This window comes from Coregonus clupeaformis, chromosome 16, assembly GCF_020615455.1.
Source record: "Coregonus clupeaformis isolate EN_2021a chromosome 16, ASM2061545v1, whole genome shotgun sequence".
Lineage (NCBI taxonomy): Eukaryota > Metazoa > Chordata > Actinopteri > Salmoniformes > Salmonidae > Coregonus > Coregonus clupeaformis.
The window spans coordinates 36,203,844-36,226,729 of NC_059207.1; the positions used below are offsets into that span (position 1 = coordinate 36,203,844).

Below are 22,886 nucleotides of genomic sequence, written 5' to 3' on the forward strand. Positions count from 1 at the left end.
CTGTATTTTCTGTAAATGTTATAACCTTGTATTGCTACCACAGGGAATGAAAAAGAACAGGATAATGTGAATCATCTCTTTATTTAAAACGTGAGGTCAGGCTGAGTCCTAAAATCCTAATCATGAATACATGCACATACAGTACATGTATTAGGCTATAATTAAGAGTAAAGTGAAAATCCAAGAGATTGGGGGCCATTTTCAATTAAAACTGGGTTTCCAGTTTAAGGCCAACACTGAATTTATATTGCACCATACAAGAATGTACCTGTAAATTCATTCAATTCATAAAACAATGTTTACTCTTACTCAAGCTCAAACATGCTTTTTCACATCACAAGAAATACCTGGCTACAATATACTGTACCTTTATCAGATATGACCTGGTAAAAGGCCAAAGTCTATAGGCTTTGCTGGGCTCTTCATAAATGTTGTCTGTTTTCACTTTCTGTATGTTGAGCTTGCTGGGGATTGTTGTTTTGTGTTTGTATGTTGTTTCCATTGTAAGACTGCCATAATAAGACTGTATCTCCTATCAATTCTCTCGCAGCAATCTATAATTATGACTCCAGAGCAGAGCAGGAGCTGTGTCTCCAGGTGGGAGACACTGTACACATACTTGAGACATTTGAAGGTGAGCATGAACAGCCGACATGCCCTAACATATCACTCTTGCCTCACATTCTTACGTACAACAAGCTGTCATACGCTAAGTTTTCAACTTTGTAAAACATTGAACTATTGACATGGATTGATAATAATCAGCAATGTTCACCACCTGTATCTAGTTTGCCCTCTTCGCTTCTCATCTGTCTTATCTCTATTGTATTATCCTTATACCTGTCATATCTCTACATCAATCTTTAATCTCCCCAGGCTGGTATAGAGGGTACACACTACGGGACAAAGCACAGAAGGTATGGCAACAACCGTATATCCATTCATAGTTTTTCATTGAAATTAGAAAATAATTTGAAGAAGAGGTTTACGTTTCTGTTTCATCTCATAGGGCATATTCCCAGCCTCGTACATCCACCTAAAGGAGGCTAAAGTTGAAGGGACAGGGTAAGGTGTCACTCACTTGTCATGTCATTAGAAATGTATTGTATTTGATGGGATGTGTGACTTGACCTATTTGCACAATTTGATGCATGTGATGCACCTGTGGGACCCAATATCTGGTACTTTCCTTCCGTCCATCTTGCAGCCATCAGGAAATAGTTATCCCAGGAGACTTACCACTAGTACTGGAGTTAGGTGCCACTCTGAGGGAGTGGGCACAAATATGGCACAAGCTATATGTGGTACGTTGAGAAAACTAGTTTCTTATCCATCTCCCTACTTACATAATCTTCACATTCAAGAATTTACTTTACCCTTATGCTGTTATTCAACTCTGACACTCACTCTGTTTGGAAAAGTGTAATTATGTTAGCCTGAGTGACTGTAATGATGAATATGACTGTTTGTTTGACAGAACAACAAGACCACTCTGTTCATGGGCGTACAACAGATGGCCTACAGCCTCATCGAGTATCGATCTCAGATAGTGTCGGGAACATTGCCCAAGGATGACCTTGTGGAGCTCAGGAAGAAAGTCACAGCTAAGATTGATTATGGAAACCGGTATAAATTGTACTCTACTTGAATTGCATTGTGACATAAACATGCTTGTAACATTTTATGTGACTAAGTCATGGTGCTAAGAATATGCCCCTGTAAATCCGTCTTAAGCTATATTTGATGCTTTTTGTTGTACAGGATTCTCGGGTTGGACCTGGTGGTGCGAGATGACGCAGGGAACACTCTGGACCCGGACTGCACCAGCACAGTCAGTCTGTTCCGAGCCTTTGAGACTGCATCCCGCAGTATAGATGACAGAATACAAGAGGAGAAGGCATGGACCAGCTGTTGTTTGTGCCTCTGATAGATAAACTACTATAGGCTGCAGAGTTAGCCCTGCCAGTGCATTGTGTGTGCTCATACAGTGTCTCTGTGCCCCTCTGTAGACCCGGCTGCAGAATCTGGAGATGAGGCGCCAGTCCCTGTTTAGCACAGTGCACACATACAGCCTCCTCATGAACCTCAAGAACTTTGTTTGTAACATCGGGGAGGATGCAGAGCTGCTTATGTCGCTCTATGACCCTGACCAGTCAGAGTTCATCAGGTCAGATACCAACGCATTTAAATTCATTGCATTATACTAAACCAGATAACATCACCACCATTACCATTCTGACGCCTGACAGAACAATTCGTCCAGGACTCATGTGTGTTCCACATTGCATATATATTTAATAACGTGACTGTATGTAGGCATTTTGATATATTTGTGTTTTTGTGTTATCTTGTCAAAAACACACAGAGGTTTGTTACAGTGAGGTATGTGAGTTGTGATTCTTGATTGTGAATGCCATGTATGTTTGCAGTGAGAACTTCCTGGTGCGCTGGGACAGCATGGGCATGCCCAAAGAGATTGAGAAACTCAACAATCTGCCTGCCCTCTTCACGGTAACAAAGATGAAACCCTTCCTTCTACTTTCTGTTGTCTTGTTTCTCTGTTGTTGTAAATATAATAGACTAGCCATGGGGCCTAACAGATGGACCGGGAGTGGGCAGTGACAGTCCTTGGTTGGGGCATGCTATGCAATGCCATGCCATTTACTTCATCTGAACTGCTCACATTAAGCTTTAAATAAGCAACATTGCATAAGATATTGAATATGTTCTGCCAAGCAACTTTTACTTTACTTGCATTATGTCGTCCTTATCTCTGCATTGAAATTCTCTTCTCCGCTCTGCCCTCTCTGGCCAGGATCTGAGCAGCAGTGACCTGATTAGGCCACGTCTCTTCCTCGTCTGTCAGATTATCAGGGTGGGCAGCATGGAGCTCAAGGAGGGCAAGAAACACACAGGAGGCTTAAGGAGACCGTTTGGTGTAGCTGGTGAGATGTCTTTTAATTGAGATGTCTTCACTATATTTGTTTGCGCAAATTTATACATTCAATTCAGTTAATCTGAAATCAGAACACTACCCCATTTACTTAGAGTTTGAGTGAATGGGTAATTGAGGGCCTAAACAAACATTTACAGTAGGATCCCTGTCCTGGATAAAAGCCAGATACACCCTGAGCTCACCTGAACCTGTTTACCCTCCTGACCCATAAACTACCTCCACGTTGACTGCCTCGCCAAAGGAGTCAGGGGAAGTGATTTAAACATCCCTCTTTGTTTTGAGTGGAGGATTACATTTCTAGGTTGGATGAGAAATTATTTCCTCTGGTGTCACAGCAAATGGACTGAACCCAGAATCATTGGGAGCAATACAGAGCTCTCAATTCCCTCAGCTATTTCCTAAGAAATGACTAATTGAGAGAGAAAGAGGAATGCCTACTGAACCATCATCTATTGCAACACAAAGCTCAAGATCACACAGAGAGACCTGCTGGAATCCTACATATGCTCTTGTTGTGGATGTCTCTTGTTCTCATTGTCTCTCTGGTGCATTGGAACATTTGTGTGAGGGCCCAATAACTAGTTTTCAAACACAAATGACATTGTGGTTCTGCTCTGTAGTTTACTTAATCGGAGTGAGGACTGCTGTGAAATGGCTCGTGCTGAGAAATCAAATACCAAATATATTAAAGTGAGGCCATGCTAGCAGCAGTAGTGACAATAACTGGAGAATTGAATTGATAGCAGCTTATTAGCTTAGCCTTTGCCACATATCACCACCACATTCACAATTGCCTCTGTTCACAGTGATGGACATCACAGATATCGCCCATGGGAAAGCAGATGATGAGGAGAAGCAGCATTTCATCCCCTTTCAGCAGTGAGTGTTTTAAAATCTCTCAGAGGCTCTGCTCATTTTCACCCTGTGTTAATAGTCCTTACTCCACAGTTCATTTTAAATCAACCTACTCTTACACCATCATAGAGTCAGAAATGACAAATGGCTTGAACTCTTTTAGGATAGAGTACTTAAAGGAATGCATTATGCAACTGCTTCCTCTATTGCTATACCATACTGTAGACCAAGGACAAGTCTAGGTTTGTAGTGCGGTGTTAACAAAAATGCAACTGGAGAATGTTGCCTTTTCTTGCTTGGTCACATGCACTTTTATATTTTGTGGATTTTCTTCTCCAATATCTCAATATGCCATTCGTAGCTCTATGTTTTGTGATCTGTGGTTCCATCCACTTGTCAGTCCCACTTTTAAAATATATTTCTCCCCCTCTCTCTCCCTTCTTCTCTCTCCCAGGATAGCTATGGAGACATACATCCGTCAGAGGCAACTCATCATGTCACCTCTCCTCCCATCCCGGGTCATTGGAGAGAATGAGCCTCTCACCGCCGTCTTCAACAAAGTCATTAACACCCGGGAGGTCAACCACAAGGGCCAGGGTAAAGAGACACACTCACTGCCACTCTGTGGCAACAACTCACCAGTTTGCCCAGAATATAGCAGAGTAGAACAGAATATAAAATACAAAGGAATATAACTTGGAAGTAGCCTTTAAAATGTGGGTCTGGGTTCTAAATAGAAACATAACGGGTTGTGTGTATCCATTCTGAACATTCTGTTAGTGCCTCTGTCTTGTTAACTATCTCTTCATTGATTGGCCCTGCTGGGTTCTCAGGACTGTTTGTGACCCTAAAGCTACTTCCTGGTGACCTGTCCCAGGTCAGGAAGGACTACCCCCACTTTGTGGATCGCACCACCGCCATTGTTAGAAAGATGGGCTTCCCTGAGATCATCCTCCCAGGTGCCATACGTTTACATGTTCTTCTTTGTAGCTGAATTGCGTCTGAAACAAGGGGTTGCATACTTTGTACCTGCCTTTATAGCAGTGACAGTTAATAGATTGTTTTTCAATATTAATCAACTAATTCTCCTCCTCTAGGATATGTGAGGAACGATATATATGTGACCTTGCTGCAGGGGGAGTTTGACCGCGGTAAAAAAACGTCACCCAAAAATGTTGAGGTGATGTTGAGTGTACTAGATGACGATGGCAATCTCATGGAGGTAAGGGTGCTGTCGTAACATTATGTGTGCCTCCACATTTCTTTTTTTAACCATTTTTACCTCAAGTATTGCATGTCAGTCAACTCATGTTTGTTGGTTTACTGTAAGAAAACATCATTTTTACACATATACATTGGTTTTCTTGTCTGCAAAAAAAAATATTTGACTGAAGCTCATTCCTTCTCCTTGAATAGAAAGCAATATTTCCTGGTGCTGGATATGATGGGATCACAGAGTACAAGTCTGTAATTTACTACCAGGTCAAGCAGCCGAGCTGGAATGAAACAGTCAAGGTACAGCTAACTTACCAGCATCCCAGGTGTTTCTATTAGGACAAGAGAGCTCTGTACTCTCCTCATGGTGGCTCAAGTTCAGCAATTACTTTCTCAAAAAGATTTGACTCTATACTATGAAATAATCCTTTAGAGGAGATATTGGCAAGGATTGTGGCACTCATTCAAAATGCTAGACAGACACCAGACATGACTTTCTCTGTCTCTTGTCATGATACTCTCCTCTCCTCACTCCTCTCCTCATCCCTTTCTTCTCCCCCTCCAAGGTGACTATTTCTATTGAAGATGTGGGCCGCTGTCATCTCAGGGTGATGTTTCGACACAGATCATCTCAGGACTGTGAGTGACTCACGTTTCTAAAACACTCAACACCCAGGCAGCCTGCCCTAACCCTCTGGGATCTGGTCAGCATGAACGTGTTCTTCAGAGTTGGTTGATTGGGTCCTCACTGAAACTGCTGTGTTTCCTTTAGCTAGAGACAAATCAGAGAAGCCGTTTGGCATGGCGTTCGTCCGCCTGATGAAAGGAGACGGAACGACGCTGAAAGACGGCAGACATGATCTCATTGTCTATAAGGTGGGACCAGCACAGCACTCTGCCACTGTCACATACCCTATATGATGCCGACAGCTTGGTGGAACCAGAGGGTTCAGATACATTTGACTCATTTTAAATCATTCTCCCCATAGGGTTCTATTTCATTATTAAGTAGTGAAGTAGTAATTAAGTAATTATTTTGATATTTCATATAAAATAAAAAGCTGAAAGTAAGTCGATTATTCATGGTCCCTCCCTGGTCAATTAATATCAAATGACATACAGATTAATTTGTTTTAGTATTTAATTCATTTTTTTTCCATTTGTCTCAGGTTGACGTGAAGAAGACTGAGGATGCAAAGACATACCTGACTCTACCAGGCTCCTGGGCTGAGGTGGAGGAGAAGGAGAGGCAGACAGGGAAAACCTTTCAGCATTCAGGAGTCATCCCAGTTACCAAGGACAGCTTCCAGATTGGCACTCTCACCTGCTCCACTAAACTCACCCAGAATGGTACTGTAGTAGGACACGATTACCTGAGAAACAATGTATTTAGAATCAAACAGACCTTAAGAAATAGAATCAAATCCGCACTTTTCCGCACTTCGGCTCATAATACAGAGTAGAGTGATGTTGACATAAAAGTAATATGCTCCTGTTCCTCTTCCAGTGGATCTCCTGGGCCTGTTGAACTGGAGGTCCAACCCTGAAGAGCTGGACCAGAACCTGCAGCGCCTGATGGAGGTAGAGGGAGGAGAGATTGTCAAAGTGAGTCTGACTGCTCCAAACTTAGTATTCTTAACTAGTTTAACATATAAGGACACCCTATCCTAATGAATTTGTCTTTTGTGGTCTTAGTTTCTACAGGACACACTTGATGCCCTGTTCAACATCATGATGGAGACTTCAGAGAAGGACACCTATGACAACCTGGTCTTCAATGCTCTGGTGAGTTCTGGAGTGGTGAGTGACTTACCTGCATTAAGCTATCAGGATTAATGGCATCTGTCTTTAATATACCAAACGACAGTTGTATATCAGAAACTATTACGTCTCCCGAGTGGCGCAGTGGTCTAAGGCACTGCATCGCAGTGCTAGCTGTGCCACTAGAGATCCTGGTTCGAATCCAGGCTCTGTCGTAGCCGGCCGCGACCGGGAGACCCATGGGGTGGCGCACAATTGTCCCAGCGTCGTCCAGGGTAGGGGAGGGAATGGCCGGCAGGGGATGTAGCTCAGTTGGTAGAGCATGGCATTTGCAACGCCAGGGTTGTGGGTTCGATAAAATAATGTATGTGCTAACTGTAAGTCGCTCTGGATAAGAGCGTCTGCTAAATGACTAAAATGTAAATGTAAATGTATTAATGCAACAACATTTTCCAGCAGGTTTCTATATTACACTGGTTCCTGACTGTGCTCTGCTTTTCTTCTAGGTGTTCATAATCACACTGATTGGAGACATCAAGTTCCAGCACTTTAACCCAGTACTGGAGACATACATCAACAAGCACTTCAGTGCCACTTTGGCTTACATGTGAGTCTAGCTCTTTCCTTTTTCACATTTCCCTCTCTACTCCGTTCATTTTTCTTTCCTCCTGTTTTGACACTTTTCCACCCATTCAGAACGCAGTCATTTATATGCAGTTACTGGTATGCCTGAGTGCCTCATTCCATTACTTTTTCAGGAAGCTGACCAAGGTTCTGAATTACTATGTGGGCCATGCAGATAAGCCTGTCCTAACAGAGGGACTGTACCCAGCCCTCAAAGCCCTCAAGTACCTGTTCAGGTTCATTGTGCAGTCCCGGGTCCTCTACCTCAGGTATCATAGCCGTGACCTTCCTTCCTCATACATACTCATACATTTGGTAGACAATATTGGTTTGTTTTGAAATGAGAAATATCCTTATTTTTGTTTACTCAGATTCTATGGGACCAGTGAGGATGGGGATGCTTTCTTTAACTCCATACGGACACTCTTCCTCTCCTTCAACACACTCATGGACAAACCGCTGGACGAGGGAGTGAAGATAAAGGTGAGTTGGTGTAGGGGAGAGACACTGGGATGGACACTTACATGGTACTTCATCTTCTTTAATGCACACTTGGTTAACATTGAATAGCCTGGTAGTGCAAAACTTACTGTATTATTCTAATGAAATTGTCAGCTTTACAAACTAGCTTACCCTTTCTATGTTTATGGAAGCCTTAAGGGCCAGCCACACCAAGGATGATAGCTATAACGATAAATTATACATAACTATAAACGTTGGTGAGCATCCACACCAGCGTTCTGCAGTACACCTGTCAATCAACTGATCAACGCATCCTACTGCACGCTGTATGCCTGTTAGTTAATAAGGTGGTAACACAGACCATTCAGTGCTTCAGGGTGTGTTCATTATCATTGTGACAACTGCAAATAATACTTAAATGTACATATAGGAACATATTAAAATGTAGTTATTCAACAACAAATACTGTTTAGCCTGCGCATCTTTTACATCATGTCATTGCTTGCGTTGTTGCTCAAGTGGTTTGCAAGTGATTTCCATTTTTCTAATGGATGTCAATTTGTCTAGATCTTCTTTTTCGCTGTGCTCATCTCTCTGTCTGTCCTGTGCAACCATTTGCAATGCATCAGTGCAACAATGTTATCATCACTGGACAAAGTGATCACACCAACGCACTCTCCTTAACGTTCCCCGAAAATTAATTTGGCCTAGGCCCATTTTACATTCAGCAATTAGCTAGCGCAAGCATGCTTCTCTCCACGAAAAGGCGATTAGGCCTAGTATAAAAAAAAGGCTAAAAATAAATGTCCTATAGCTTTTCCTGGGATTTCACATGAAGAGGAATGGCGGAGAGGCTTGCGAATCCTTAGGCTACACTACAGTATATTGCGCACCGGAACAGCTGGAAGAGAGAGGCTAGAGATGTGTAGCCGAAGTAAGAAGCTAAATATGAGATAGATATTAGGCCCTTCATTAGTTAAATAGTAGGGCTATCAATATTTATCTGTCAAAGTCCAAGGATTTTTTTTTAAACGGCAGATCTGTGCGTTCCTCCGGGCTGCGCTGCAGTCTTTGTGAAGCAAAGCTTCACTATTGATTAGGCCTACGTTTTTAGACAAGACAAGTATTCTACCTAAGCTACAACAACACAGTGCAATGGAGAATGTATTATTGTTAACAAGTGAGTACACAATTATTGTCTAGGGCTGTAAACTGAAGTGATGTGGGCAAATTTGAATAACCTCTTAAACGTCCTGTTTTGAATGCTTCATGCCGAAATAACTGCATACAACCTATGCCTGATTATGCAAACATTTGGATCAGGTATGGGTTTATTCTCGACAGTTTGCAAGGTCCAGAAAGATACATTAGCAGGCTACTCGTGGTTTATTTTGATCACACTATCGCGCACGCTCTCTCTCTCTCTCCCTCTTCTTTCAAACTCTCCTATGTTACATCCAGCAAGCAAGAGCAAGCTGCAATCTCTCCTCAATAGGCTAGTTGTAGTAAATAAAACACTAAAATTAAGTGTACAACAAGATATTGTAATCTATCTTTTCCTGGGATTCCAAGAGGAAATAGCAATATCTGTAGAAGCGAGGCAGCAGAGGCCAGGTGCGCAATTGCGCAAAGAGAACCGTGAAGACAGACTAGAGATATGTAGCCTAAGATAGAAGCGTATGCAACCCATTCATTAGCTAAATGTTAGGCCCTAATACTGCAGTGAATAGCCTATACCCAATGAATTTACACAGTTGAAATATATTTTTTTATCAGATAATGAAATGGCAGGTAGCCTAGGATAGTGTGCTCCCCAGGCTGCGCTCCAGCTCGAAATTCTCCCCAATTGATTAAGCTGTTTAGGGACAAGAAAAACAATCATACCTAGGCTATAACAACACAATGCAATAATGCATTTTTTATTAATTTTTCTAGTGAGTAAATAATTATAGTCTAGGCTGTAAACTGCAGTGAATATGCCATTTCAATAACCGCTAAAAAGCCTTGAGTTTTGAATGCATGTTTCATTCCGAAATAATAATACTAATCTAGCCTAGGCCTGATTAGGCAACCATTTGGATCAGTAATGGGTCTTTTCTCTACAGTTTACAAGGTCCAGAAAGGCACATTAGCAGGCCAGTCATATATCGGCGTTAACAGATAGGCCTACCATCGGAAAATATGGCCTTCTAATGCGCTGTTTGTCATGGATCATCCTCCCAAGTCGTCCTATAATTAATGTGGACACCAATATGCTCACACATGCCTAGTTATTCAGGAAAGTTTACCTTGCGCTCTGCCTTCTCTCCTCTCCGAGCAGCCTCGCGCACCTAGAACCAAGGAGGCTTCAATAGAACGCGTTTATGATTGGTTGTCAATGTTTTATCGTTGGAGGGACAGGGGAAAAAATCGCTCTGGAAGTGATAGCTCTCGTTGTCGTTCTCCACTATTTTTGTAGTTATCGTTGTAGTGCGACGCTCCTGTTCACTTGAATTAGAACGATGTTATTTATTTGTATCGTTTTTTATCGTTATAGTTATCGTCCTTGGTCCTATAGTTATCGTCCATTATGCTGGCTTGATGAAAGATAGTTCAAGTTTTACTTGATAAACAATTTATAGCTGACTAGCTCTGTAAAACACGGAAAGGAAGCTGTATGCAGTGATATTTCCCTCATGTTCTTTTAAAAAAACGTTTGAGACCTTGTCTTTTTCAGGGGGCGATACTGAAATACCTCCCCACCATCATTAATGACATAAAAAATGTCTTTGACCCTGTGGAGCTCAGGTAACTCCTTGTAATGACATTTTAACAGTTGAATCTCTGCAGAAATTATGCTGTTTCCTGTATAGAAAGATAGTGACATTGTCACATGCCCTTGTCTTTTTCTGTATGTCTTCCTGTCTCTCTCTCTCACTAGTGTTCTTCTGACCAAGTTCATCGAGAGCATCCCTGACTCTCAGCTGGTGCGCCAGAAACTTGGTTGCATGTGTAAAATGGTGGAGAGTGGCCTTTTCAAAAAGCCAGGTACTGTAGCACCTCTCTGGTTAAAACACAACTTTATAATAATCTCTATTTAAAAACAGAACCACATGATGACACATTTGAATGGTCTCTATTTCTCTTTGACCCCACAGAGTGTCGAGATGTCCTCTTGCCACTGGTGACTGACCAGCTGAGTGGGCAGCTGGATGACCACTCCAATAAGCCTGACCACGAGGCCTGTGTTCAGCTGCTCAGCACTGTGCTTGACAACCTGGACCGCAAGGATGTGGTAAGTGGCAAATTGCTACAGCACACCTCTATCTCTGCAGCTGAAAACACTGAAATCAGTCACATCCCTGACCCTAACTGGATTGGTTTTGATTAGTATATTTTTTATCTGACCTGCTTGTCTGTGTCCTCAGGGTCCAACCCGGGGTCATGTCCAGCTGATTGTTGAGAGGCTGCTTCGCAGAGTCAATCGCACTGTCATCAGCATGAGCAGAACCTCCCCTCTCATTGTAAGACTCAGACGCAGTACTCAGAAAGTTCTTCATCTAACTCTAAAGTAGAAGTTATTTTCATTTGTTCAGTTGGTCGCCTTATACTTTATTTTAAGTTTCCATGTATAAGGCACAGTGCTGGAAATCTGCTTCTATGCATCCTATACAGTATATAACTTAGTTAGCACTTATAAGCATTCAACAATATAAGCAGCTTATAAGCATATAACATGTTATACGTGGGAACCCAAACTAGTTTTTCCAGCTAAGGTGACTGATACTCTGTCTTCTCCATGGCAGGGTCATTACCTAGCCTGCATGACTGCCATCTTGAAGCAGATGGATGACATGCACTACGCCCACTACATCAGTACATTCAAGACCAGACAGGACATTATTGTAAGTGGTCCGCTCCGCCTGCCCTGCCTTGGGCATGGCTCTTCCTGAGTCATCCAGTCGATAGCTGGCATTCAACCACTGGTGCTTGTAACTGCTCCTGAAGTGATTATTGATTATAGACATTTCATGGGACTGACTTGGAACAACGTGAGGATCTCCCTGTCCTTGCTTCTTTACTGAGGTGTGTGTGTGTCTAATATGAGAAAAGCTTAGGGACCTGCTGTGCAGAGTTCAACTTGTTACTAATCGATGGACTTGGTCAGAAACAAAATCCCATGTTTGTGCAGACATGAAGATGCATAAATTCAGGTACTTCCAGTACAGGCAAGGTAACTGTTCTCCCTGGCCCACTACAGGACTTCCTGATGGAGACATTCATCATGTTTAAGGACCTGATGGGGAACGTTTTCCCCTCCGACTGGATGACCATGAACCTCCTGCAGATTGGGGTGTTTCTGCGGGCCATCAACCAGTACTCTGAGGTCCTCAACATGTACTTCCTGGACCAGACCCACTTTGAGCTTCAGGTGGGTCTCCAGTCTCCACCTCTTGATGGGGTGGACAAAAAACATCTGTGACTCTCTCCTAATGTAATCTTAACTCAATCATTGTCTCAATGTCCATGTGAAAATGTTTATCATATTCTCCTCTCTTTAGCTCTGGAACAACTACTTCCACCTGACTGTGGCATTCCTGACCCACAAGTCATTGCAGCTGGAATCCTTCTCTCAAGAGAAACGGAACAAAATACTCAACAAGTATGTCCTTTTCTTCTTTATTTTGTGTATGAGTGCAATATTTGAATTCCCCAAAATAAATAATTACACATGAAAAATCCAAATTGCACAGTAAACTTACAGTATTCACACATGTCACGTTGTAAACTGATAGAAGACAGGCGCAGGAATGCATAATGCAGTGGCCAGTGCGCTATCTAAAAGATTCCCGGCAGCTCCGGAATCAATCAGAGCTAACAGGAGTGAGGGGCTAGGGTATTCTGGGAATTTAATGGAAAAGCACACTGGTTGAGTTGACAGAAAAGGAGAGGAGCTCTTGCATTCTACCTGGGTTGGAGCAGGGGAATTCCCTGGCTTGTCACCTCCTCGCCTATTAGTGGATTGAGGGCAGGTCGGGGAGAAATGACCCCTTTCTCCACAATAGGAGCAGAGGCCCAGATCCCTCCTTCTCCTGCGCTCTGCCTCGGGCAAACGTGCAGAGCCCACCTCCATCGGCTCTGCATATCCGGTGGAGGCCGCGATGGTCCGGAACTCCAGGGCGAACTCCGAGGTGGTCCTAGATCCCTGGTGTAGTCGGAGTAGACGCTCACCCCCCTCTCGGCCCTCCACAGGATGATCAAACACCGAGCGGAAGAGGAGGGTGAAGCACTCTTAGGACTCGACCTCGGGTCCGGCCGTTTCCCAGACCGCGGCATCCCAGTCCAGGGCCCGTCCGGTCAGTGCTGAGATGACTGTGGCAACCCTGTCTCTCCCAGAGACAGCCTCTGCGTAGCGAGCGAGGTACAGGTCGCATTGCAGAAGGAATCCCTTGCACTTCGCTGGCACGCCGTCAAAGCGCTCCGGGAGGGACAGGGGTATTCCGCGGACCGTCTCAGATGGGATGGAGGCAGGTAGTGGTGGTGTGGGGGCTGGTGCCGGAACCGGTGCTGGAGACTGGGGGGACTGCACATTCCCCTCCAAACGCAGGATGGTTGCCAGCACGCTGTCCATGGCACTGCCGAGTCTGGAGAGAAAGTCCTCGTGATGCTGGACTGTCTCTACGATGGTCGCCAGCACGGCCTTTCCCGCTGTCTCCATTTAGGGAGGTCGATTATTCTGTCCCATGTCCGTTGGTCTCGTGAGTACCAGAGCTCTGTTGTATCGGCTTTCGTGCTACGCGTTACTGTACATTGTATTACGGTTTAAATACCGTGTAATTGTGCACTTGTTATTACGGGTCTCGTCCCGTGTATTATTTAGAGGTTTACACCTCGCTCTTTTGTTTGGGTTACATCCCTGTGTTATATATATATATATATATATACGTGTTTGTTTTGGGCTTCGTCCCTGTCGTTTTTTATGACGTACCTTATGTTGGGTAGAGAAATTAAAAATCCTATTACGTGTTCCTGCGCCTGTCTTCTATCATGTTGTTGTGCTACAAAGTGGGATAAAAATTGATTTAATTAAAAAATTTGTTCAACGATCTACACAAAGTACTCTGTAATGTCAAAGTAGTAGAAAAATTCCAACATTTGTTACAAATTAATGAATTATGATTAGATATGTTAGAAACACCTTTGGCAGCGATTACAGCTGTAATTCTTTTTGGGTAAGTCTCTAAGAGCTTTGCACACCTGAATTGTATAATATTTGCCCAATATTCTTTAAAGAAATCTTCAAGCTCTGTCACCATCGGCCTCATGGTGAAATCCCTGAGCAGTTTCCTTCCTCTACGACAACTGAGATAGGAAGGACGCCTGTATATTTGTAGTGACTGGGTGTATTTATACACCATCCAAAGTGTATTTAATAACTTCACCATGCTCAAAGGGATATTCAATGTCAGCTTTTTTATTATTATTATTATTTATTTTTTTACTCATCTACCGATCAGTGCCCTTTGCGAGGCATTGGAAAACCTCCCTGGTGGGGTTGAATCAGTGCTTGAAAATCACTACTCGATTGAGGGACCATACAGATCAAATAAAATCAAATCACATTTTATTTGTCACATACACGTGTTTAGCAGATGTTATTGCGGGTGTAGTGAAATGCTTGTGCTTCTATCTCCGACAGTGCAGTAATATCTAACAAGTAATATCTAACAATTTCACAACATATACCCTATACAGTGGGGAGAACAAGTATTTGATACACTGCCGATTTTGCAGGTTTTCCTACTTACAAAGCATGTAGAGGTCTGTAATTTTTATCATAGGTACACTTCAACTGTGAGAGACGGAATCTAAAACAAAAATCCAGAAAATCACATTGTATGATTTTTAAGTAATTAATTTGCATTTTATTGCATGACATAAGTATTTGATACATCAGAAAAGCAGAACTTAATATTTGGTACAGAAACCTGTGTTTGCAATTACAGAGAACATATGTTTCCTGTAGGTCTTGACCAGGTTTGCACACACTGCAGCAGGGATTTTGGCCCACTCCTCCATACAGACATTCTCCAGATCCTTCAGGTTTCGGGGCTGTCGCTGGGCAATACGGACTTTCAGCTCCCTCCAAAGATTTTCTATTGGGTTCAGGTCTGGAGACTGGCTAGGCCACTCCAGGACCTTGAGATGCTTCTTACGGAGCCACTCCTTAGTTGCCCTGGCTGTGTGTTTCGGGTTGTTGTCATGCTGGAAGACCCAGCCACGACCCATCTTCAATGCTCTTACTAAGGGAAGGAGGTTGTTGGCCAAGATCTCGCGATACATGGCCCCATCCATCCACCCCTCAATACGGTGCAGTTGTCCTGTCCCCTTTGCAGAAAAGCATCCCCAAAGAATGATGTTTCCACCTCCATGCTTCACGGTTGGGATGGTGTTCTTGGGGTTGTACTCATCCTTCTTCTTCCCCCAAACATGGCGAGTGGAGTTTAGACCAAAAAGCTATATTTTTGTCTCATGAGACCACATGACCTTCTCCCATTCCTCCTCTGGATCATCCAGATGGTCATTGGCAAACTTCAGACGGGCCTGGACATGCGCTGGCTTGAGCAGGGGGACCTTGCGTGCGCTGCAGGATTTTAATCTATGACGGCGTAGTGTGTTACTAATGGTTTTCTTTGAGACTGTGGTCCCAGCTCTCTTCAGGTCATTGACCAGGTCCTGCCGTGTAGTTCTGGGCTGATCCCTCACCTTCCTCATGATCATTGATGCCCCACGAGGTGAGATCTTGCATGGAGCCCCAGACCGAGGGTGATTGACCGTCATCTTGAACTTTTTCCATTTTCTAATAATTGCGCCAACAGTTGTTGCCTTCTCACCAAGCTGCTTGCCTATTGTCCTGTAGCCCATCCCAGCCTTGTGCAGGTCTACAATTTTATCCCTGATGTCCTTACACAGCTCTCTGGTCTTGGCCATTGTGGAGAGGTTGGAGTCTGTTTGATTGAGTGTGTGGACAGGTGTCTTTTATACAGGTAACGAGTTCAAACAGGTGCAGTTAATACAGGTAATGAGTGGAGAACAGGAGGGCTTCTTAAAGAAAAACTAACAGGTCTGTGAGAGCCGGAATTCTTACTGGTTGGTAGGTTATCAAATACTTATGTCATGCAATAAAATGCAAATTAATTACTTAAAAATCATACAATGTGATTTTCTGGATTTTTGTTTTAGATTCAGTCTCTCACAGTTGAAGTGTACCTATGATAAAAATTACAGACCTCTACATGCTTTGTAAGTAGGAAAACCTGCAAAATTGGCAGTGTATCAAATACTTGTTCTCCCCACTGTACACACAAATCTAGTAAGGAATGGAATTTAAGAATAGATACATATATGGACAAGCAATGACAGAGCGGCATGGACTAAGATGCAGTAGAATATTATAGAATAGAATACAGTATATACATATGAGATGAGTAGTGCAAGATATGTAAACATTATTAAAGTGACTAGTGTTCCATTTCTTAAAGTGGCCAGTGATTTCAATAGGCAGCAGCAGCCTCTAATGTGCTAGTGATGGCTATTTAACAGTCTGATGGCCTTGAGATAGAAGCTGTTTTTCATTCTCTCGGTCCCAGCTTTGATGCACCTGTACTGACCTCGCCTTCTGGATGATAGCGGGGTGAACAGGCAGTGGCTTGGGTGGTTGATGTCCTTGATGATCTTTTTCGCCTTCCTGTGACATCGGGTGCTGTAGGTGTCTTGGAGGGCGGGTAGTTTGCCCCCGGTAATGCGTTCGGCAGACCGCACCACCCTCTGGAGAGCCCTGCGGTTGCGGGCGGTGCAGTTGCCGTACCAGGCAGTGATACAGCCCGACAGGATGCTCTCAATTGTGCATCTGTAAAAGTTTATGAGGGTCTTAAGCTTTCCACCTTCTCCACTGCGTTCCCGTCGATGTGGATAGGGGGGTACACCCTCTGCTGTTTCCTGAAGTCCACGATCATCTCCTTTGTTTTGTTGACGTTGATTGAGAGGTTATTTTCATGGCACCACACTCCCAGAGCCCTCACCCCCTCCCTGTAGGCGGTCTCGTCATTGTTGGTAATCAAGCCTACTACTGTTGTGTCGTCTGCAAACTTGATGATTGAGTTGGAGGCGTGCTTGGCCACGCAGTCATGGGTGAACTGGGAGTACAGGAGGGGGCTGAGCACGCACCCTTGTGGGGCCCCAGTGTTGAGGATCAGCGAAGTGGAGATGTTGTTTCCTACCTTCACCACCTGGGGGCGGCCCGTCAGGAAGTCCAGGACCCAGTTGCACAGGGCGGAAGATAATTGTATGTGTGGGGTACAGAGATGGGGTAGTCATAAAACAATAATGTAAACACTATTATTGAACACAGAATGAGTCCATGCAACTTATTATGGGATTTGCTAAGCACATTTTTCTCCTGAACTTATTTGGGCTTGCCATAGCAAAGGGGTTGAATACTTTTGACTGAAGACAATTTCAGCTTTTAATTTTTAATTAATTTGTACAAATTTAGAAAAACAAAATTACACTTTGACATTATGGGGAATTATGTGTAGATCAGTGACATAAATCTCAATTCAATCGATAAAAAAAAAAAAATAACATTTTGGAAAAAGTAAAGGGGTGTAAATGCTCCAATTAGTAAATATGTATTCATGCTCTACGGTATGTAGTGTAATTCTATGATGTGGTTACAGGTATGGAGACATGAGGAAGAGCATTGGCTTTAAGATCAGAGACATGTGGTATAATCTTGGTAAGTACCGTCCGGTAGTTGTTATCTCTGTGAGACAGGAACTCCTCAAATAGAGACGTCTACAGAATGGCCTGTTCAGTGGAAACAGGCTCTGATAGGAGAGAAACTAGACATTGTTGTTTTATTGCCTAGTTTCATGGTGGCCCGCTTTTTGTTTACCGCTTTTACTGTCTTTTTGTTTGCATGAAAAAGGAGTGTGGCTTATTGCCCTTTCAAATGAACCCTGTGTAATGTTTGTTTCTAACTGTATCATGTGTGCATCCCTCAGGCCCCCACAAGATGAAGTTCATCCCTGCCATGGTGGGGCCCATCCTGAAGGCTACCCTGGTGCCTGAGCCAGAGCTGAGGAAAGCCACCCTCCCCATCTTCTTTGACATGATGCAGTGTGAGCACAACTTCACTACCGGCCGCACCTTTGACATGGTGAGATAGCTGCCCACAGTAGTGTTGCCTGTCTGGCTTTACAGTATAACTGTACAAACAGAGTTTCCCAGCTTTATTTTGCTGAGCTGATCCTTACATGGGCATGTGTGATGTGTTTTTAATATGTCTGCCTGTACATGCAGTTTGAGAATGAACTGATCACCAAGTTGGATCAGGAGGTAGAGGGAGGCCGTGGGGATGAACAGTACAAAATCCTGCTGGAGAAAACGTAAGCACCAATCAGAGGCTGATGCCTTTTTCTTATTCCTTTTACCTCATGGTTTCATGGTCAATACCTAAATAAGGACTATTTAACTCCCTCATTCATTGACATGTTGCGTTGTTGATATTGTGTAGGCTACTTGAGCACTGCCGGAGGCACAGATACCTTTCTCAGTCAGGGGAGGAGCTGGCTCTGCTGCTCAGCAGTCTGCTGGAGAAGCTGCTGGCCTACCGCACCATCACACATGACGAGAGCCCTGAGCTCCGCATGAGCTGCACCGTCAACGTCCTGGTACGCCCTTACAGTACCCAACTAAGAGGCAGAGGGGAGCTCACCAGGGACTAACTAACCCCTTGGACTAGTTTATGTGGAACTCACAATATAGTCTGAAATATTGAGCCACATTCATCACCTCAGAGGAGTAGTATATGAAGATGTTATGTTTCTACATTGAACCAATTCATTTTTTACAAAATGTTATCATCAAACATTTGAACCAAAGCTGAGTTTTTCCACTGTTTTTATTTTGGTTGTGACAGAACTTCTACAAAGAGAAGAAACGGGAAGACATTTACATTCGGTGAGACAGTTCATTAATTGAATAGTCTTCTTTGCATTCCATTTTGTTAGATATCACTCTAAAATACTGACTTCGTCCTCAGGTATCTGTACAAGCTGAGGGATTTACACCTTGTCTGTGAGAACTACACAGAGGCAGCCTACACCCTGTTACTTCATGCCGAACTCCTTGAGGTCTCACTCAACATTCAAGTCGACTTTCAATTAAAACAGTAGTGTTTGGAATATTTCCCTAAAATTACAGTTAACATACATTACTAGAAAACTAAATGCAGTTTGTGTATTGTGTCCACCTCAGTGGTCTGACAAGCCCTGTGCCCCTCATCTGATCCCCGGTGACAGCCAACATGTCTGGACCCAGCAGGAGCTCAAAGAGAGGCTCTTCCAGGAGATAATCTGTTACCTGGACAAGGGCAAAGTGAGTTCCCACCCTCATCCTCACTACAGTGACCCTATTAGGAACCCTGATCTACAGATGGAAGTTTGCACTTTGCAATGGAGTGCAGTGGAGCAGAATGTTCTTTTTTCTCTTTTCAAAACTGGTTGAATGGCTATTTTTACCCTGTAGGCACCTGCAACTTACCACAAGTAGGATAAATAACACTTGCCGAGAATTATCCAGGCCATTTATTTTACTTTTAATGGAAAAATCTCAATTTCAGTTTAGAATTATTATTTTTTTAGTTGTAAATCAAACAAATACACGTGTGAACCCCAGCAGTTTTTTCAATAGTCACCTGGACAAAAGGAACACCTACATGAGAATGCTGTTCATTGAGTACATCTCAGCGTTCAACACCATTGTGCCCTCAAAGATCATCACTAAGCTAAGGACCCTGGGATAAACACCTCCCTCTGCAACTGGATCCTGGACATCCTGATGGGTCGCCCACAGGTGGTGAGGGTAGGCAGCAACACATCTGCAATGGGGGCCCCTCAGGGGTGCGTGCTTAGTCCCCTCCTGTTCTCCCTGTTCACCCACGACTGCGTGGCCGCACGCACGACTCCAACACCATCATTAAGTTTGCAGACGACATGACGGTGGTAGGCCTGATCACCGACGATGATGAGACAGCCTACAGGGAGGAGTCCAGAGACCTGGCCCCTCAGGAGGCTGAAAAGATTTGGCATGGGCCCTCAGATCCTCAAAAAGTTATACAGCTGCACCATTGAGAGCATCCTGACTGGCTGCATCACTGCTTGGTATGGCAACTGCTTGGCATCCGACTGCAAGGCTTTACAGAGGGTAGTGCGTACGCCCCAGTACATCACTGGGGCCGAGCTCTCTGCCATCATGGACCTCTATACCAGGCAGTGTCAGAGGATGGCCCTAAAAATGGTCAAAGACTACAGCCACCCAAGTCATAGACTGTTCTCTCTGCTAAAACACTGAAAGAGGTACCGGCGCGCCAAGTCTGGGACCTAAAGGCTCCTGAACAGCTTCTACCCCCAAGCCATAAGACTGCTGAACAGCTAATCAACCAGCTACCTGGACTATTTGCATTGACCCCCTTTTTTTTGCGCTGACATTCTTGCACTGCTCACTGGACTCTACCCACACACTCACACATACTACACTGTCACTCCAACACACATATACACACACACACACACACACACACACATATGACTTGCGGGCAGTGGGTTCAGAACAACAACAACAAAAAATGTTGGGGAAATTATACAACCACCGAAAAAGGCACTTTGGACACTGGAAGGGCAAAGGGGCATGTGCTCTGCACAGGTAAAGGCCTATCGGTGCACATGCCTGCCACAGTACATCACCCCTGAAACCTGCTGTCTGGGTTTTATTGAATAGAGGTGTTAGTGAAGGACAGATGGTGATGTCTAGACCATGTTCACATCTCATGTTCATATTTAATGTATCTTTTTACCAACTGCTGCATGTGTCTGTTCAGATGTGGGAGAAAGCCATTGAGATGGGCAAACAGCTGGCAAAGATGCACGAGAACCAGATGTTTGACTTCATGGAGATTAGCCAGCTGCTGGTAAGACGATTTATCTTCTGCTATCGCGTTTTAGTCTGAGATTTATTCAAAATATTGTCACTACTGATTATAGATGTTTCTTTAAAACATGTAAAGTAAAACCAAAAAGTATTATCCTCTTAGTTTCTTCATGGTAAAAAAGGCTTCACCAACAACGCCAGAGAGGGATTGTCAATAGCCCACTGCCAATTTAGTGTGAGGCCTTTTCAATAGGACCAGGTCCACTGCTATACTGACATGCTTTTCAGTGTTCACAAAGGCTAGGAGTTAATTAGATACAGTGCCTTCAGAAAGTATTCACAGCCATGAATCTTTCCAAATGTTGTTGTGTTACAGTCTGAATTAAAAATGTTGTGTCACTGGCCTACACACAATACCCCATAATGTCAAAGTGGAATTATGTTTTTAGATTATTATTATTTTAAAATTAAAAATGAAAAGTGGAAATGTCTTGAGACAATAAGTATTCAACCCTATTGTTTTGGCAAGCCTAAATAAGTTCAGGAGTAAAAATGTGCTTAACAAGTTACATAATACGTTTCATGGACTCACTCTGTGTACAATAATAGTATTTAACATGATTGAGGAAATGGGGAAGAGAGAAGAGTTGCTGCCACACTTGTGTCAAACCTTTTAACCAGCAGTCCCACCCATGCACTGCTGGTTGACATACAGTTCTTAGCTGCAGTGGAGTGATACAAAACTGTGTTCTGTCACACTGTGCCAGACAGTCTATGTTCATTATGGATCCTTAAATTTCACACTGAACCATGTTTGTGTTAGTTTTTTTCTACAGTTGTAATTAGATACTACAGTATGTTAGGTATTTCCTGTTGTATGTTGTCTGTGTTCCTGATTGTGGCTTTGTTACTCTCCCTGCTGTCGTCCACAGAAACAGCAAGCCCAGTTCTATGAGAATATAATGCATGCCATGCGGCCTCAGCCAGAATACTTTGCTGTGGGATACTATGGCCTTGGATTCCCCACTTTCCTCAGAGTAAGATTATTACCTCTTTTCATAAATTCGGCCTATATAGCACATTTCAAGGTCTGTCTCATTCACCTGAGATGATGTGTTAATGTGCCTTTTATTAATTTTTCTTATGGCATGCTCTATCAAATTAAATTATAGTCAATTTTTGTTGAATATGTTTCACAATGTATAATTTAGGCTATACTAGTTATCAGTTCCATAAAGCAGTAGGGGATTCTATGGATTGAATACCTTCCATAATCTTGTCAGGTTCAGGTCAGAATAGCCTTGATTTGGCATAACATCAATATTTCTACACTGCAGTGGCACATTCCTGTCTACCACAGTTAATCTTTAATTTAAGCTTTGACATCTTCTGTAGCATATAGTTCAATAACAACATTATAATTAAATAATATAATTCATATTTGATTTGCTACCATATACAGTGCCTTCAGAAAGTATTGACATCCCTAAACTCTTTCCGCATTTTGTTGTTACAGCCTGAATTGAAAATGTATTAAAGTGAGATTTTGTGTCACTGATCTACACACAATAATACCCCATCATGTCAAAGTGGAATTTTGTTTGTAGAAATTTTTTTAAATTATAAAAAAATGTAAACTTGAAATGTCTTGAGTCAATAAGTATTCAACCCCTTTGTTATGGCAGGCCTAAAAAAGTTCAGGAGTAAAAATGTGCTTACAAAATCACATAAGAAGTTACATGGACTCATTCCGCGTTCAATAATAGTGGTTAATTCGATTTTTTAAAATGACTACCCCATCGCTGTACCACACACATACAATTATATGTAAGGTCCATCAGTCGAGTAGTGAATTTCAAGCACAGATTCAAGCATAAAAACCAGAGAGGTTTTTCAATGCCTCGCAAAGGGCATTGTTTAGTAGGTGTGTAAACAAAAAAGAAAAAAAGAAAAACAGACACTGAATATCCCTTTGAGCATAATTAAGTGAATAATTAGGTTTGGATGGTGTTTCAATACACCCAGTCACTACAAAGATACA

The 22,886-nt window shown here is 43.0% G+C and overlaps 1 protein-coding gene across 1 annotated transcript in view; it reads left to right on the plus strand.

Moving 5' to 3' along the window:
* Positions 1-22,886, plus strand: part of LOC121584162 (dedicator of cytokinesis protein 5-like) — a 42,188-nt gene that overhangs the window by 14,638 nt on the left and 4,664 nt on the right. The window contains exons 2-39 of the mRNA XM_041899999.2: positions 551-634; positions 877-917; positions 1,010-1,065; positions 1,208-1,304; positions 1,478-1,626; positions 1,762-1,897; positions 2,010-2,167; positions 2,430-2,511; positions 2,816-2,945; positions 3,763-3,835; positions 4,266-4,408; positions 4,645-4,770; positions 4,909-5,033; positions 5,228-5,326; positions 5,593-5,665; positions 5,799-5,902; positions 6,196-6,376; positions 6,534-6,631; positions 6,722-6,811; positions 7,294-7,394; positions 7,546-7,680; positions 7,783-7,894; positions 10,590-10,660; positions 10,794-10,900; positions 11,011-11,147; positions 11,281-11,376; positions 11,659-11,757; positions 12,114-12,284; positions 12,415-12,515; positions 17,593-17,651; positions 17,920-18,074; positions 18,218-18,303; positions 18,432-18,588; positions 18,837-18,877; positions 18,960-19,050; positions 19,175-19,294; positions 20,796-20,885; positions 21,778-21,882. Of these exons, the coding sequence (XP_041755933.2) occupies positions 551-634; positions 877-917; positions 1,010-1,065; positions 1,208-1,304; positions 1,478-1,626; positions 1,762-1,897; positions 2,010-2,167; positions 2,430-2,511; positions 2,816-2,945; positions 3,763-3,835; positions 4,266-4,408; positions 4,645-4,770; positions 4,909-5,033; positions 5,228-5,326; positions 5,593-5,665; positions 5,799-5,902; positions 6,196-6,376; positions 6,534-6,631; positions 6,722-6,811; positions 7,294-7,394; positions 7,546-7,680; positions 7,783-7,894; positions 10,590-10,660; positions 10,794-10,900; positions 11,011-11,147; positions 11,281-11,376; positions 11,659-11,757; positions 12,114-12,284; positions 12,415-12,515; positions 17,593-17,651; positions 17,920-18,074; positions 18,218-18,303; positions 18,432-18,588; positions 18,837-18,877; positions 18,960-19,050; positions 19,175-19,294; positions 20,796-20,885; positions 21,778-21,882 (4,079 nt within the window). The remainder of the gene's footprint in view (positions 1-550; positions 635-876; positions 918-1,009; positions 1,066-1,207; positions 1,305-1,477; positions 1,627-1,761; positions 1,898-2,009; positions 2,168-2,429; positions 2,512-2,815; positions 2,946-3,762; positions 3,836-4,265; positions 4,409-4,644; positions 4,771-4,908; positions 5,034-5,227; positions 5,327-5,592; positions 5,666-5,798; positions 5,903-6,195; positions 6,377-6,533; positions 6,632-6,721; positions 6,812-7,293; positions 7,395-7,545; positions 7,681-7,782; positions 7,895-10,589; positions 10,661-10,793; positions 10,901-11,010; positions 11,148-11,280; positions 11,377-11,658; positions 11,758-12,113; positions 12,285-12,414; positions 12,516-17,592; positions 17,652-17,919; positions 18,075-18,217; positions 18,304-18,431; positions 18,589-18,836; positions 18,878-18,959; positions 19,051-19,174; positions 19,295-20,795; positions 20,886-21,777; positions 21,883-22,886) is intronic.